This window comes from Vanessa cardui, chromosome 4 (genome assembly GCF_905220365.1).
Source record: "Vanessa cardui chromosome 4, ilVanCard2.1, whole genome shotgun sequence".
NCBI classification, from domain to species: domain Eukaryota; kingdom Metazoa; phylum Arthropoda; class Insecta; order Lepidoptera; family Nymphalidae; genus Vanessa; species Vanessa cardui.
In genome coordinates, this window is record NC_061126.1 from 13,978,919 (window position 1) to 13,997,192 (window position 18,274).

An 18,274-nucleotide genomic window follows, 5' to 3' on the forward strand; every position below is an offset into this window, starting at 1 on the left:
TATATTATTAACATTAATTAAGAATATAATTAGGCTCCAGTAGTCAGTGTTGTTGTGTTCCGGTTTGAAGGGTGAGTGAGCCAGTGTAACTACAGGCACTAGGGACGTAATATCTTAGTTCCCAAGGTTAGTGGCGCATTGACGATTTAAGGAATAGTTAATAATTCTTACAGCGTAATTGTCTATGGGTAATGGTGACCACTTACCATCAGGTGGCTCATATGCTCGTCCGCGAAACTATAAAAAAAAATCTGTTACTAAATAAGTTTTCATAAATAAACAACAGTTGAAGCAATTAAAAGTCGTTGAATGTTTCAACAATATTTAAAAATAAGGATAACTTTTTTTAGTTCTACAAAAAGTAAATATCCAACGATAATGGTGGCTTGAAACCGTCGATAAGAATTGTGAACATGAATGAACAATGTTTACCTTATAGACCGCACTTGTTTGAGGGATACGTGTGTTGTGTACGCTTGGCCTATTGATCTAGGATTTCGTGTGAACAAGATAGGACAAACTTGCTGATTTTCTGGACATCGGTAAAATTTGGTTGTGAACTTTAAATATATAAAACGGAGGTAAATGAGGACATCGTTATCAGATTCGTCATAAGATGGAAGACTCATTGTAGCAAAAATCAAATAATATTATCTCTTTTAAAATCCTTTATTATCTTTTTATATTTTTGCTATTTCCTCTATTTTTCTAATGGCGGCTGCCAACCAGTGACCGCCGCTCCATCTACTTCACTTCAGCGTACTAAAAACGACAATATAATTCTTTAGAGTATCAGATAATGCAATAGGTCTGAGATACTTATGTCTCATTATAGGAAACGAGCAGGCGGCTCACCTGACCAAAAGTGATTACTATCGCCCATGAATATCTGCAGCTCTGTGGACTAGTGGATACAATGCCGGTCTTTAAGAGAAGAGTACGCTCTTTTCTTGAAGGTTCCCATATTTTATTGTAAATAGACCAAATATCACAACAATTCTGAGAATGTAAGTCAGTCTTAGTCTAAAATAAAACAAAACAGTTGCATTATAAACGAATAGTTTATTTTATAATAAAATTAACAATTATAATTAACGTGATAAAATATTTGTACGAAATAGTTCCTGAACTCGCGGTCGTATGATGGTTAAACGAATGTCTGACGTTATCTTTATATCCTTATGCTGAAGCTGTGAAAAAAATTGTCAATATCAATTATTATGAAATATTCACTAAATAGTATGAAACAAAGGTGCTCACCGCTGTCTGTGTCTATGTATGCATAGATCTTTAAAGTTACGAATCGGATATTGATGCGATTTTTTTAATAGATAGAGCGATTCAAGAGGATGGTTTTTGTACGTAATACATGGTTTTACAAGTTTCTAATGTGATGGCGTAAATAAACAAATTCTGTAGTATGTTTTGGTATCAGTTATTGGACCGCTAGTAAATAATATATTAATACTTAAAAGTTTCTTCACAATATAGGTATTTTTGCTACATTGAATATGAAGCTTAAGTTATTATCGTGATGGTTTGCCTTTAGGCAATCATCGTTAGGTCCATATGTCGTATGAAATCTATTTACCAGAAGATCTAACGAGAAAAACATTAGACTTTTTTCCTATAAACAAGTGACTGGTATTTTTTTGGTGGACTTTTTTAACATTGCAATCTTAAAATTTTCATATTAGGATCACTACTGTATCAACGTATTGATCTCAACTACATATTATAATTGCCTTGAAGTTTTAGCTGGATTTATTCAAGAGAGGTTTCTTATTTTGAGAAGACAGGTTATTCTCAATTTGTTTTTTCTTTTTAATTTTATTTGTTTTGATTTTTTAACTCACCTTGTACTGGTGGAGCCGCAGGCGCTGGTGCGGGAGCTATCAAATATAACAGGAATGATTAATAAAATTGTCAATCTTGAAGAAAAAGATCTTACTTAATTTTTTTTAAATATAAGATTATATAATAATGATCAGTTAGGCCTTAATCTTTACACTAAAATACGACCCAATAAAATATACCTAAAATGAGAATGAATTCGAAAACTTGCGATTTTAAAATGGCCGATTTACACAATCCCTAGACATATTCGTAGCGCAGATGTTTAGTGAAAATGGAATATTGCGTTATCATTCAACTCGTGCTGGTTGAATTTGACAACCGATTTTCATCGAATGAAATAAGCTATCCGAATAATAAATGTGAATAGATTTGTTACCCGCAGCTGGAGCAGCTGGAGCGCCAGCTGCAGGGGCTGCGCCAGCCGCAGGAGTTGCAGGAGCGCCTTCGCCTTCCTATAAAATAACACACCATTTATATAATACTTGAAACTATAACATACTGTGCTGAAGCATATAAGACTTCCTTCCATGCACTATATTAGTTATGATCTTTTTGACGTGACAACGTCTTATAAATTGGTTTGCCGGGTGACACTTCAAGAAACTGCGTTACGCTCCGCTCACGTTATGCGCTCATAATGAGAGCGAGTGAGAGGCACGCGTCCCTTCCACTCGGGCATGGTTAGCCCGCCTAAGAGCGAGAGAGACAGACAAAATTCAGTGCGAGATTCATTGTATAAATTAATGTTTTAAATATAATTCTTTGTATAAATAAATGTTTTAAATTGTTACTATTATTTCATCCTTCTTCCTACTATACGAATGAATATTCACATTAAAATTATTTTACCACTCAAAGTCGTTGTCACGTAAAACTTTCGCCCGTATACAGACTTTACAGGCAACAGGTAATTTTTTTTTTTTAAAAAGAGAAGAGAAAAGCCAGCACACAGTAAGTAGCTATAATATACAATGCTTGCTTGATATTATTATATTATATTCATTTCATTAATTAATTCCTAGTCTTAATAAATTAATTAATCTTAAATTTCTTTGTACACCTTACACGTGGATATTTGTTTTAAGATATTCTAATATATGCTAAAAGTGAATTAATTCATGAAATAAATATTATATTACAAAGTTTTATTTAATTTCTATACGTTTTACTCGAGACAATAGCAAAACTCATAATTGAATGCGCTAAACGAACTCCACGCTGCGAAAGTAGCGTTAACAAATAATTTAATTTATAGAAGCCAGTTCAATTAAGCCGCTATGAATATTAATATATTTTATCAATGAACGAGTGTCATTGGGTTTTATAAATGGTTAATAATTAATACATAAACAGAATTAAATAATTGGCGATTCGTTTCAATTGCTTAACGAAATTAACGACAGTTGAAACAATAAGGTTTCCAATTCAATATTTTATCATTATTTTAAGGTCTGAATGTTTTTTTGGAGATGTTCAGAAATTAATGACAATGGTTTTAGTTCCTCAAACTTGACAATGTAAATGAGTGTATAGTGCTTATATTTAAGCGATACTTGTTTACTGCTGATTCCAAACGTTCGTCCAATATTCCAACATGCCTCCAATCTTTTCCAACACACGATCGCTAATAACAGACTCTACATTTGAACCTAATTCTTTACGTTGAAGTGATAGGCGCTTTTGTTTGGCATTGATTTGTGATGGGATTGTTTGTGTAGTAGGTCAACTTCTTTGATCTGGATACCATTTGACGCCATCGGAGCCAACGCACTCCAACAAACATTCATCGAATATTTCTTTATGCGTGGTGGATTGGACGAATAGTTGGGCTATTGGATACGAATATTGTATATGTGTATTCGATTGGTCTATGATTTAATGTAGACAACGTAGAAACAAATGTCGGATACGTTTATCAAATACGGAAATATCCAAATAAACATTCTTGAAAGTATTCGATTTTCAACAAGTATGTATGAATTATAAAGAATGTAAATTATCTATCAGGCGAAAGTTACTTGTGCGAAATAATTTATAAGCAGAACACGCAGAAGCTTATTCAATAAATAGGGTCCTAAAGAATATTAGTTGCTAAATTTGTATGCTCATATGTCGTCTTTACAAAAATTTTTGTCAAAAGTTAAAATATTAAACTTCAGCGATTATAAGCGTAATATTGCTAAGTATTTTTCCGTACTTACCTTGAGTCTATATGGTAAGGTTCGTGTATTGTCTCGATTGAACTTTCCGTAGATAGTGTAGGTGTTGTATGCTTGGAATACAATGTTAATTTGTTTCTTCAGAATGACTACAACAGATGTTATTATGTAATCATAAACGAACCATGCCTCCTTCACCGGTGAAGGCAATAAGACGATTTTAGTTTTTTTTGCCACCATTCCACACGGTCAAGATTTATGCAATAACTATTCTTAATTCATATTTCAATATATTTCAAATCAATACAAAAATCAAATAAATCTTTATTTGTACATACACGTTGTACAAACCATTAACAAAATTATATAAAATAACAAAAGACAAAAATAATGTGATGCCCAAATTGGTAAACCACTCAGCTTGTGTTGAAACCATTGTTAAATGAGCTTCAACGCTGGTATTCTGTGGTCGCCAGTAGCTACGTACGTCACGTCGTAGGTAGCGATAAAAAATATATATTTTTTTAATTATAAATATTTGAGGACTTAATATTAAGAATTTGTACGATTATAAATTTATATGCTGTAAAAATGCGTGTGTCTGTGTGTGTGTGACGTGTATTGACTCGATATATTCGATAAAAAAGGTTGAGTTTTTCTATCTATATGAATATCCGGAGTCTGGATGTTGGAAGTGTAGCCGTTGCTATTGTACCTTTCCGGTCGTATTATATTTGCCATCATGTCGGTTTATGGGGGTGAAAAATAGAGAGTTCATTTATGTGTGCGCACCAACTTATGTTATTGGTTAGTTTCCCTTGGGATTGGTGGCTGTGGCTGAAATCGTTATCACAATATTTTACATATAATTTTAATATTTTTCGAATTCATATTTAAAGTTGTATTAATATCAACAACAACACTTACGATCTTACGACATTAGTCTGTAAGTGATAGTCAAATTATTTCTGTCTTAGTTTCAATATTTTACAACCTGCTTATATATCGACATCAAAAATTGCAATGTTATGCAATATAATTAAAATTTAGACTGACAACCCCATTCCAATCGTCAATTCCAGTGCGACACTAACTAATTTAAAACATAAATTACACATACAAGATACGAGAAAAAAGATATCGATTTTTTTTTTAATAATGTCAATATTTTAATCTTTTGATAAAAAATTGTAAAGTATTACTGAATGTCTATCGCAAATAAATCAGGCACAAACAAATCGTATAGATGCCCTCGAATGTCTAAGAATTTTGACTTCTACAATACCGAAAAAGGATTCCATACGTAGCTGTTTGGCTTTCGATCAAACTTATAAGCGGCGATTCTTAATTCTTAAAACTAGCCAGTTTTCCACCAGATTTACAGTCAGCCACACTTCATTTTCCATACTTATCATAATTGTAATTTCACTTGAGTATATTCTGTCTGCGAATATGTATATTATTTGATCTGTATATTTATGTTGGGATTTCTGTACTTACCAAAAATAAATGTTGCACTGCATTTTTTTCTAAAAAAATATATGCAAAATCGAACAAAAGTATGACATTCAAAATAAAATACTTATGTATTTATAACGTACATTATAATATTTTACGGGGATATGATTTTCTCGGTAGTATTATTCAAATAAAATCATTCAAAATGTTCGATTAGTACAAGGAATCATGGCAACGAGTTTTTTTTTTAATTTGACAATAGATGCAACAAAGGGCAAAGGGGTAGGATTATAGGAAAATGACATCGCACCTCGCGTAATATAATACAGAAATTAATTTTATTTAACATATTATTAACTTACAAAAACATTATTTATAAATAAATAATTATATAAAATTGATGATCGAAGTGTCGTCAGAAAATACATAGAGAATGGTGAAGGAATTTTGTCAAGGAGAATTGAACCCTTTGGGGGTAAAATCGTGCTTGAAATGCATTTTTTGGTCAGCTGATACAAAGGTCACATATAGATGGTGGGAACAACACTTCATGCCTCAACTTCCTCCTCCTTTACCTTCTGGTCTCCTGGCTTGCCCTTGGACCAGTCTGGTTTTTTCTGTAAAATAATTAAAAAAATATATTACTTCATTTCTATTCGCACCGTACAACAGTAGTACCGACAGCATAAAACTACAGACAACCAAACTCAAAGACGCTGTCAATCATTTATAAAGGTCTGTAAGCAATAAATCTGCTTGTTTCAAACTATTTTGTACAATCTAAATACGTGTGATATCTATGCACAGATTTAAATTGTAGATAAAACTGAGCATAGACTTATATACAAATAGTATGTAGTGTATGACAGTCGTTGAATTCAAAAACGAAATCAATAAAATCGAAACTTATAAAATATACCTAGTACTATAATACACTACAATGCGTCGTCATCAAAACAAATGCCTCTTGAAAAATATAAAAGTAATTTTTAAACAATTGGAACATTGAATTTCATTTAATTTTTAATTACGTTAAAAATAACGATCGGCATTTGTTTTAATGTCCAAATAAGCCAAACCCATACTTCTAAAAGGTTTTTTTATATAATTCCATAACCCACTTCGCGGCTAAAATGCATTGCGAAAAAAAAAACGGGAAAATTGCTACCGTATATTTAATAAACGTAGTATACAATACAGTAGCAATTATGACTTTTTGTAAAAGCTATAAACCTCATAACTTACAAAAAAGTGAAGCTAAAAATCAAATATATGTATTCAATGTTGGTGTATAGCTTAATATGCAATCATGGCGCCCAATTGACTTATAACACAATTTGGTCAGGGTAATTTAGACAAAGGGAAGTCAGAACCATTATGTGTTCAACAAATTCGATTCGAAAGAATGTAAAAGCTCATTACAGCATCAAACTCTTTAAAGCGGTGATATTTTATAAGCTGTGAAGGGTAGGACAATCTATATCGCTATCAAAAAATAAAGCGTGCTCCTTAAAATGTTCGTTTATATTGCTGGTTACATTCTCAATATTATTCTTAAATCGTAATATTTAGAAAATAATCCAAATTCGAATTTTAAAAAATATTTTTAATTTAAAACTGAATCTCGAAAGAGTTTTCAGAATTAAATATTATTTAAATGAAAATTTTACAATGTCCAGTATAGTGTTATTTTTTTTAATTAATGCACAGGTACATTTTTGAATTCTTTTTTTTTAATATAAATTTAATGATTTAGAAAGTACGTAATTTATAATAAGTAATTTATAAGGGATTATTTTTTTATTGTTAAATAAGGATAATTTGACATACGACCTTTTGCGTACTAAACAATTCTGTATAAAAAGTTATTCTTATATATGACATTACGAATATATTTCAGAAAGTGAACAGCAATATAAAGTGCTCGTATAAGCTGTGTAGACTTAAACTGTGCCGGCGGCTATGTGTCAAAACCTAATAAAAATCATTAAAAAAAAAAATTGAAAAATTCAATAAAAAAATAATTCTACTTCCTGTAGAAAATTTTCGAAACGAAGATAATCTACGGAATCATTTGACGACATCGTATTTCGTGTCAAAGATTACCGATAGATGAAAAGTAAAAAAAATAAAATCAAAATAACATCTTAAAAGTCATTTGCATCTTTTACATTATATATATTACATACTACGTGAATTCACTAATTAAAACATGGCTCTTTTTTACAATTCGATCAAATTACCTTGGTTCCAGCACCACCCTGTAAATATCGTACTCATTGAAATTCAACTGTTATAAAAGATATAAAAAAAAAACACCTTAAAAATAGCCGCCTTAAAATAATAAAAATGATTTAAATGAAATATGGTGAAGTGTTAATTATGAAAAGTGTTAAAATTAGCATAGAAACGATAGCTTGAATCAGCCCTGAAATCATAATAAATCAAGATTTGCGAAGCTGCGGCAATCGTTCGATATATAAAGACTGATAACTTTGGCTTAAGCGGTAGTGGGAGGTCGTAAAACAAAACGTTATTGACACAATATTCACAATTCGTAGCGCAAAGGGAAGCTTATTTATACGCTCGCTTCAAACTGATCTCACCTTATTTCCCTTTATATTTGAATTTTATGGGAAATTTTAAAGCCAAAATAAACGATATATATAATTTATTAAAAAATATTATTTTATAATTAAAGTAAATAATTCATCAGGGATCGATGTGATGGAAATATTGTAATAGTAATTCATGCGTGAAGCTGAATCACTTCTTTCCGATAGCCCAATCAGCTTTCTCTGCCTTCTTAGCCTGTTGGAACATTATGAGAAAATGTACTGGGTTGTTTATATGATAAACAGAGTGTGTTATGTGTCCTTTTAAATCTCAAGAAGAAGAGTTTGTACGAGATTATCTGTTCAATAGATATTTACTTGAATCTAAACTGTTAATTTGAATGAAAGTAAATCAGTTACATCTAAAGCTACCATCTTAACAATGTTATAATGAAGTATTACAAGTATTAGAACAAGTGTTGTTTTTCTAATTACCAATAAATAAATAAAAAGTTAAAGCTTACCATAGATAAGGTTTTATATGTTGTTTTAATTTAATACAAAAAATATATGGAAATATTTGTTTTTATAATTTAGTCAAAGTAAGAGAGAAAATTGTTAATGTGATTCAACGATTCTCTGCATATTTACCTCTTTGTCTTCTTCTTCGAGGGTGAATTCCTTCTTTTTGACGACCTTCAACTGGTTACGGAAGTTGAACTCAGCCGCCTTCTTCTGGAGCTTGGCGAATTTGTTCTCGTATTTGGACACCTTCTTGAGTGTTGGTTTGACGCTAAATAAATACAACACATTTCATTAAACGGTTACCAATTCATTAATAATAGATCTTATCATTTTCAACTTGAAAGATCAGTAAAGAAATATGTATTGTATGACACAACTTAGATGTAGCATCAGCTAATTAAATTAAACCGATTACTGCCGATACATGCAACCAATAGAAATAGATCCCGATCGCGCCATTCGACGCTATTCGTCGCTATAGATTCTCGCGTCAATTCAACCCGAGAAAGTGCATTTAAACTGACGTGTCAAATTGATTAATATACTAGGTCATATGATGTTAAAAGTTATTACGTTTGTGTAAAGATTATATTCACATAAGAATTAAATATTGATTTGGGATAGCGTACTTCATTCGGATGTGATCGGTATTACGAATTTTGCCGATGCTACATCGAAGTTGTGTCGTACTATTCTCTATTTAAATGTCAGTAACAATACTCTAAATATGGAAGATCGCAGATAACAATTTATAGATTAAACATTATATAATAACCTTGTTAATTTATCTCTAGAGGGAATTAATGTAAACAAGAGGTCCTTGTACTGATATGAATCGTTAATTTATTGCCGTTATTACGAAACCAGTTAACTCGAACGCAACCAAATATTTAGCGGAATAAATTAATTTGTTCTATTAATGTGGATAATACCCATTGTTTGATTGAAAATTTGGACACAAAGCTCGAGATTAAATCATCACTAAATTAATTTTGTATTAGTTAAAGACAATTCTACCACAGATATCAATTAATTTTCATGTGCTTTTGTAATTATAATTTATTTCCTGGCGTAAATATGATATATCGTAATGAAAACTCCACGTATATTTAATTCGGCCACTGAGTAATAGGATTGCCCGTTGTAGCCCGTTACCGACCAGTGAAATCTTTGCAGATAGTTGTCAACTGTTTCTTCCGATCTATGTCTTTAAATATCAATTCTGTACCACGAGACAGAAGTAAATAAAAACATAAATTATATAATAATCGTAGCGATACGTTGTGTATCCTTAGTTATGATTGCGTGAACTTTTAAAACAAAAACATAAATTTGAAACCGTCATCTAGATATTGTTTATACAAGGACCCAGGAAAACTTAACTAAATCGACAACTCCAAGATTTTACCTGCTATTTTTGGCTCATATGTATGAAAGTTAAAACTTATAAATTAATTATACTTACAATTTTCCTCTGAGGTCATTGACTTGGGAGTTCAGGTCGGAGATCTGGTAAAATAAAATTGTGTGAACAAGAATAGTAAAAAACATGAAGAAAACCATACGTTTCTCTCGTTTCGAAAGCTTTAGAACATTATATAATTACCTTTATTATCGGAACAAGTAAGCTAGTGTCAGTATTAAATAATAATAATAAATCATTTCAATGACTGATTGTTTGGCTAGTACAACTTTGTAAATAAAAAGTAATACAACACGTAAAAACAATTAAATTTGAAGGTGTAACAAAACATGCAATACAAGAAAAAATAGTTTAGAAACATGAAAAGCGCTAAAAATACAAAAGTAAGCCTTAAGAATTAAATACGGAACAGTTATCCATTAACTATTTCGCAAAAAAAAATACAGATTATTAATTCAAAGCATAGATCTACATAGGTAAAGAGCTGAGCGTAGATTAGGCAGTGTTATTTGCGAGCTTGTAGAATATTTATGATTAACTTTCAATGTGATATTCACAGAAAATATTATCGAAGAATATTATATATCTATAACGATCGTATTATCTAATGCCATTGCTCTTCGCCTAAATGTATTTTACACTTCTAATCACTAAGTGTGTATTCTTATCGTGCATTTCCCCGTGCCCTGTGCCTGGTAGCTGGTCGCTTGCAGTACCTGTTCGCCTATGACACTATGTGCAGGATATATTACATGTGAAAAAATTGTGCCAGCAATATTCTACTTCTTCGTTGCCTTGTTATAAAATTTATAATTTACACTTACCGAATATTCATAGGAAATTTTATTGTTATGGTTTTAAGAATGAAAGTCCAACATTATAATAAGAAGATTACTTCTAATTGGACTCAAATAATAGATATATATATCTATGTTTGTTTCAAGTAATCGCAATCGAAGTTGTAATATATTGAGCACTGTAACACTATATTCATAAAGAAAAAATACATTAACGGATTGTGTAACATCAGTTCACCACACATACAGTTAAGTACATCGTCGCTTCCAAGTGTATGAATTAGAGTGACGGTGCAAAATCGATCGATTTATATCTGTATGTAAATGTATACATAATATGTAGTGTCATGAATTCGTATGTGTATAATTCACCATTCCACACAAGACAGAGAACATGTATCCGACTGAGCTCCACTATTTCGGACTCGACAGGATAAGGGAAGGATTTTTATCGACCACAGCATGGCACTTTCAATTTTAAGCACTTGGTGTCCAACTAAAACATAGGGGTCTCACAATGGTAAGAAATAACATATATCTCAGCGACCGAACACGCAAACAGTTCGCGCGGAGTGTAACGGCACATACATGAATTGTTGGAGATTTGGAACAAGAAGTTTGATTTACACTTTGCACTTGCGTGTGCCAATAGAGGAACCCGTCCATCGTTCCAATTTACATCGGCAACTACTTGTTATCATAAAAAGAGAAAATTCAGTAAGGCCACTAAGCTCGCCATCACACATGAAGCGTCACACGGTCAAGGTTGGTAAGTACTCGATTTATCATTATCGAATATATTAAAGTGCCATACTATTAGGGAAATTAATTGGGACTCTGAAGCCAATTTCTATACATTAATAGTTTTCTACGTCATGCATTAAATAAAAGCTTTATCGTTTGAGTCAACAACATCGTTGAGTAACTCGGCCAGTAGAAGGTCCTCGCATCGATAAATCGACTAAATATTTATAGGCTTTAGAACTTGAATATCCGATGGCGTCGAAGGTGTATATGATATCGAGATATGAAATCGACGATGATTTAATGAATGTTAAGCGAGCATGCAGCTGGTCGAGCCCATCTGTGGCGAATGATTGCAGTGTTTGTTACGCCGATGGCTATTACTGGCGTTAGTGTAGTTAATCGTGTAAGCTCCATGTCAGATGACATCACCGTTGAACGCGGCAAAGATCGATTTTGCACCGCACGTCTTACCGTGGCTGGTAAACCCCGGCGAAGTCCGCGCGCGACAACCCTCTACTTCACGCTCAGGCACACACCTGCTCTACGAGTACACCACTAACCCGCGCCTCGACCGTTATTTACAATCCAACAGCAAACAACCGAAAACTTACAAAGCATTATATCAAAGTGTAAACACGATTGTCACACGCGTACGTTTGTTACAGAATCGATGACTGTGATATTCACAATGGTCACAAAGTATTGGTCAATACCTCATAATCTCTTTTCCTGACTTCATGTTCCAAATCCCACTTCTGGCCCTCACACACATACAAGCGGTCATAATACTCCTGTATTATTCTCTTGAGCATTGCTAAAGAAAAAGGAAAGATAGATTATTTAGCCGGCACAATGAGCATGGGCATCTGTGTGAGTAACCTGCGTTTGTCGACGGAGCGACGTGTGCATGTGTGCGGTGAGCCGTACAACTATCATGTCATGTCGTAAAACTAAATCATTATTAACTCATATCACGTCATACGCATTCCCAATCCTAATATGCAGTTTACCTCCAATTTCCTAATTGCGATAGCTCGTTCTAGTTCATATTTATCCCCCTCAAGGTTGTATATTCTGTGCCAGTACATTTGACATATCGTCTGCAGTTCCGCTAAAGAAAAAGAATCACATTTTAAGGTTTAGATAATTTTGAGCGTAGCGCTATCCGCCTCTCGTGTCGTGGGTAGTGTAGATTCTTATGGCATTGAAGCGTAAGCGAAGCTACATGAGAAAGTAGATGGATCAAATGGGCTGTTTATTTTTTTCTTAATTAATTGTTAACTCGATGAAATTATCTACAACTGTCATCTATTGCTCCATTCGAAATAACGAGACGATGTTATTTTAGCGAATCCAAATATTTATTTTGTTATCCACATTAGTTAAAGTATATTTATTTTCAGCTGCCTAAAATGGTAAAAATGAGTCGGCTGTGAAAACAAAACATTATCTTTTTCTAGTCACATTGTTGGCATAAACTACTCAAACGTAGAGCGTAATACAAATTGCTTTTCGCCCAAACCAGGTCAGACCTCGAAATCTCTGCGAGCCACTTCCATCTCGTGGTCGTACTTCTCCTCTTCGAGCTTCGCGATACGCTGATGGTAACCGGTTATGATGCTCGTGAGAGCCGCTACAAAATCAACCAATATTACTCCCGCTATCTAAGCTCACCGCCTCCCCTAACGGTAACCGTCATCGACAATGCTCGCGCGAATTATGTTGAAAGTAAGTAAAAGTGTAAGTCTTAGATAGAAATTTAATAAATTAAAGAGGTATGTCAGTATTGGCGTGTGAGTTCAATGACTACAGCTTGGAAAAGGAAGACGCAATAGAAATTAAAGGCCATTTAGATAAACAACCTATCAGATCAGCGGATCGCACGATCCGATGTTAAAGTAGACGAAATATAGAAACACGCACTTCGACATCACAACGTTAAATTCAAGAAATTATTTTTTGTAAGTTTTGTAAGTTTGTCAAAATACAGGGCCTCTGACGTGGCTCGTCTCGCTACCTCCATATCTTTCCTCTTAACGATGTATTCCAGATCAAACTTTTCGTCCTCAAGGTTGGCAATGCGGGTGTGGTAGTCTTTGCAAACCCTCTTAATAGTATCTATAATTCGAATACATAATTTACATGGGAAATAGTGTCAATATCACAAAACGACCTGCAAATTGCCATAATGTGTAGTGTATTTCTTATGATATTTCTGAAACTGCTACATACATTGATGTAATGGTTTTCTGTATTTATACAATTTAATGGTTCATTAAGTGATACGGTGTTATCGTAATAATTACCTTCGTTTGCATCGTCAATGTTCTTGGGTTTACCGCACCTCTCTTCGATGATACGCCTTCTCTCGGCTGCTTTGCGTTCCTGTTCTTTCTTTAATTCCTCAGCGGCTTTTTTACGCAGGAGCAACTGTTAGAGATTCATTAATAACTTAAATGAACTTTATATCACGTATATATACTTATTCAGTCAGATGTGTGTGATACGTACCCTAAGCTTCTTCTTTCTCTCGGGGGTCATGAAACCTTTCTTCGCCTTCTTGGCCTTGGAGGCTTCCTCCATGCGCTTGCGCACCTCAGCACGCTTGCGGTCGATTTCGGCCTGTTTGGCCTTCTTCGCCTAAAGATATTGTGATAGCAATGAAATTTGATATCATGTGTAATTATCATGTTAATAAAGAAAATTTATATTATAATGAACAATTAATATGACTACATTTAAAGCAAAATTATGTTATTTTATCTTTTAGAGCTCCAATAGAAGTTGTTACATTATTTATTGATTTTATTTAAAGAAAATTAGATAGTATTGGATAGGTGGTGTCATGTTCTTCTGATTCTTCTCTACTTTACCTCCTCGAGACGTTTTTTCTGTAAAACAAATAAAATATTGTTAGAATTTGTTTTATTATCAAGATAATGTTAATATGCATTTGTGATTAAGTGTTTGTAGCTTAGCGTTGATTATATACTTCTTACATGTGAAATTATGTAGTGCGCTATTTTACGGTGCAAATTAAGTTATGTGCGATTACGATTATATAGATACCATCCGCAATTATATATTTAAGTGCATTTCTATATACTTTGCATTAATAATTAGTATTGATGTGTACATTTTTTATAAATACAGCGTATAATTTATATTCATTAAGAAATTCGTGTGAAAACATTTAATATATTAACTGTTATTTACGTACATATATATTTATAATATCGTTTTATATATTAAGTTTTAGTGAGTTTAGATCGACATCTAAGAAAAGTTATCGAACTCCGACTTGAATCAACTTACATTGTTTTCAATACGTACATATGTTTATATATTATAATTCTGAAAAAACTATTACAATAATAATCTGTATATTGTAAATAAATTCATAAAGATATTTGTCGATTTTTAAACGACAAATATTAATGAAACAACATTTTATCGTATCGAACAATGATAATAATATTTGAAAAGTATAATTAAATTTTGATTTTGCATTTTTAGCCGAGTCAAAGTTTTTGTCGAGATTGTTTATCCAATAACTGACTGTGTCGTTAATACTATACAGTACTCAATTAAATCTATAAATATAGCGCTGCAAAATAAAAGACGAAAGCTGTAGAAGTTGCAGGAAATACCGAATTATATTTTATTAAAAATTGCTGTCGCCATCTAAAATCGATCGTTGTAGTTCGTAATGTGAAGTAAACATGTGTAAGTTGTTGTTATTGGTATTAATATCTTACCTGTGTCTCAAGGAGTGAAACAATTCAATACTGTTGGGTGCGGCCAGTGGTAATGAGGTTGGTAACATCCAGAAGTCAATCGCAGACGATGCAGAATGGAAATGAAACAGAAACACATACAAGAAAACGTTAGCGATACATTGCAATATTTCTTTAAAAGAACTTTACGAAGTCCCTTTTTAAGAAATTACCAGTGTACTTTTTCAACTCTTAAAATAAGCTTAGAACTTCTATATGACAATATTCAAAGTATCAGGCTAAAACCTGCGACTTTTTACATCATCGATCCTTTAACTATGTGACAATCTTTAATTTAAAAAGTAAGAGCTTTATTCTATATCTTATCTTGATCAAACTGGAATATGCCAATACGACGTTGTCTTGAAAATGTACTGTAAGTACAGGCTCAAGGACCATTACATCTTAGTTTCGATGCTTGACGCATCCAGACTACAGGAAAGATCTGATGATCTGATATTACAAATACTTTATTATATTAAAACATATCAATAAGGTTAATATCATTTTAAAATGATACTCAATTTTATATGTAAGTTTACTAAATAAAAGATATTTTTTAACTATCTGTTCAATTTTCTACTCTAAAATTTTTAATGCTTCAAATTTTTTTCCTCGCTAAATTTTGAAATCTTGAAAATCGCCTTCGCATCGGAATCGGAACTGATATGCTTCAAATATATTTATTATTTTTGTGATTGGCGCACATCATTTAATGACGTTTTAATGAACGTCTTCTGCGATGAGTTTAATTTTTTTCTTCCGAAATAACTCTACTGACCTCAATCACTATTTAATAATAATATAATACTAGTATGAAAAAAATACTTGAATATTCTAGAATAGGTATTGCAAACATTATTAATAATTTTATTTTTTTGTTCAGTTCTTACCTCACTTCATCATCCGCCATTTTGTGTTTGTTGTTTGAGTGTCCTGCAAGAAATTAAAATATTTTTATAAAATCAGGAACTGCACACGTCACAGTATTTATAAGAAACAATCTAATTTCAGACCTACAAGTCTCTGATACAAAATTTAGAAAAACAATTTTTATTATCAAGACCAGTCAAAAAAGTCTTTCATAAGTTACGAAACTACAAACCGTTGTTAATAGTATTATTATATATGTAAATTTTAACTTAACAGAGCATTTAACTAAAATAACTATGCTTGTTCAGTAGAATTTTCATCGTTTGCGCAATTGTTAGCATATTCTCAAAATAAATATCGTCACGAAAATTTCCCTGAAAATTTTCTTTCTAAATATGCTTACAATTTCCACAGGGAATCTTAAACTTTGAATATGAAATCCGAGAAGTACAATATTCTCTAAATAGTTGATATTAAAGATATGAAAATATATACCAATTCAATGGAGCTTACTAACTTTAGATACTAACATTACGTGCCATTTTATAGTTTTAGTAGAACATAGAATTCGTGCTAAATTGTTATTTAAAACATCCTGGACAAATGCCAAATTCCTAGACTAAAACTGATATTTGATATTGGCGAAGATATAACGATCTGCATAAATTTCATGAATGTTGCGACCACTAAATGTCTTTTAAAACGATTTCAGCATTAAAATTACGGCGGGGCATTCACGTTCTAAATTAGGTCGAGTAAAAGTCATAATATGGGGCAGTATGAAAATACATTCATTTTTCTTTCACGTATATCGCAACCGTAAATGTGTGCCGTAATTAGTTTCGTGCGAGTTCGGGTAATTTCGCGCGGCTTCGCCAGCGCTCGGATAGATCGCACGCGACTGAAATAGGCTGGCGCGCACTCCGGCGCATCCTAATTTGGTCGCAATCGGTCTTCTTCGATTACACGCGGTTCAGATGTAGCGCTCGACGGACGCGAAGTGTAATAGGATATCCGTCTATTTTCTACAAGTTATCCTATATCTTCCGTAGTATTACTTTAAGGAGCTTAAGAAATATTTCAAATGGTAAAAAATGAAAATACATTTCGTTGAAATAAAATAAAATTGAGTTATAGTAAATTAAACTAAAAAAAACTGTAATAAAATATTATAAAAGTTACATTTATTAATAAAATTATTTATGTTTAAAATAATCCCTTTTAATGCTTATAAAAAATAGTTTCTATAAATAAATGTAAATTGAAAATAAAAGTTAATTTCCAAAAAAAAATCGTCTAAGGAGGTCAATGTAATGAGGTGTTATAGGTCTTATGGTAAGTTTCAATGTCATGTCCTGAAGCCGGATGAAATATTAACAGTATATAATCTATAATTATCCGTGACGTCACATTATCATGTTTCATATTAGGCGGGATATTTGGAACGCATTTTGTGCAACACCGATTACGTTAGTTAACTTCTCTTCCCGAATGAGTTTATTACGAACGTATGGCATCACATATATACACACAAGAGCCGATGCATCACGGCGATCCATTACAGAAGACGTTGATATATCACTTCACTGAACGATAGATGCACTCAGAAATCTTTGCGCATTGATTATAGTTAGTAAAAAGTTAAACTTCACGGAAACTCACCTACGGCAAGAAAAAGAAGATGGCCCTACTGATGGTTCAGCCAACACGAGTCACAGTTGCTGACTGGCGGTACGCGGGCGGCAAGGTGCGGCGGGCGATGAGTGGGCGCAGACCCCGCGCCCCCCGCGCCCCTCGCACCCCCCGGACTCACCCGCGTTGCTCCGAGACTCGACATCCCCCCGAGCTCCTCTGCTTGCGCACAGACATTTTTAGAGCAGTGTCGTTTTGACACCAACACCGAAATAACACAGCATCTCAGCTCCATTTGAAAATTGGATATCTAGTAAACATACATATCGCAGGGTCGCTGCTACATAATGAGAAACATGATATTTCAGCTTTTAGATCGATTATAGTCAACAAAAATGCAAATTGTTTAGTTTTCTTCATTGATGGTTTAGCCTTACATAAGAGATTCAGTAGTTTCATACACCTATAAAAA

General features: G+C 32.8%; 1 protein-coding gene across 23 annotated transcripts; it reads right to left on the reverse strand.

Moving 5' to 3' along the window:
* Positions 1 to 1,042: 1,042 nt before the first annotated feature.
* Positions 1,043 to 17,977, reverse strand: LOC124543998 (troponin I). Of its 23 annotated transcripts, none has more exons than XM_047122322.1 (13): positions 17,833 to 17,975; positions 16,196 to 16,233; positions 14,395 to 14,412; positions 14,033 to 14,161; positions 13,828 to 13,951; positions 12,532 to 12,632; positions 10,020 to 10,063; positions 8,681 to 8,822; positions 7,718 to 7,735; positions 6,050 to 6,091; positions 2,234 to 2,309; positions 1,857 to 1,892; positions 1,043 to 1,190 (listed from the first exon to the last, which is right to left on the reverse strand). In XM_047122322.1, the coding sequence occupies exons 2-13, from the start codon at positions 16,208 to 16,210 to the stop codon at positions 1,180 to 1,182; spliced, it is 756 nt and encodes a 251-aa protein (XP_046978278.1). In that variant the 5' UTR covers positions 16,211 to 16,233; positions 17,833 to 17,975; the 3' UTR covers positions 1,043 to 1,179. The 23 variants fall into 23 exon arrangements, with proteins under 23 accessions (XP_046978278.1, XP_046978277.1, XP_046978275.1 ...); XM_047122321.1 differs by lacking the exon at positions 12,532 to 12,632 and adding an exon at positions 13,054 to 13,154 and having other exon boundaries at positions 17,833 to 17,973; XM_047122319.1 differs by lacking the exon at positions 12,532 to 12,632 and adding an exon at positions 12,235 to 12,335 and having other exon boundaries at positions 17,833 to 17,970.
* Positions 17,978 to 18,274: the final 297 nt, after the last annotated feature.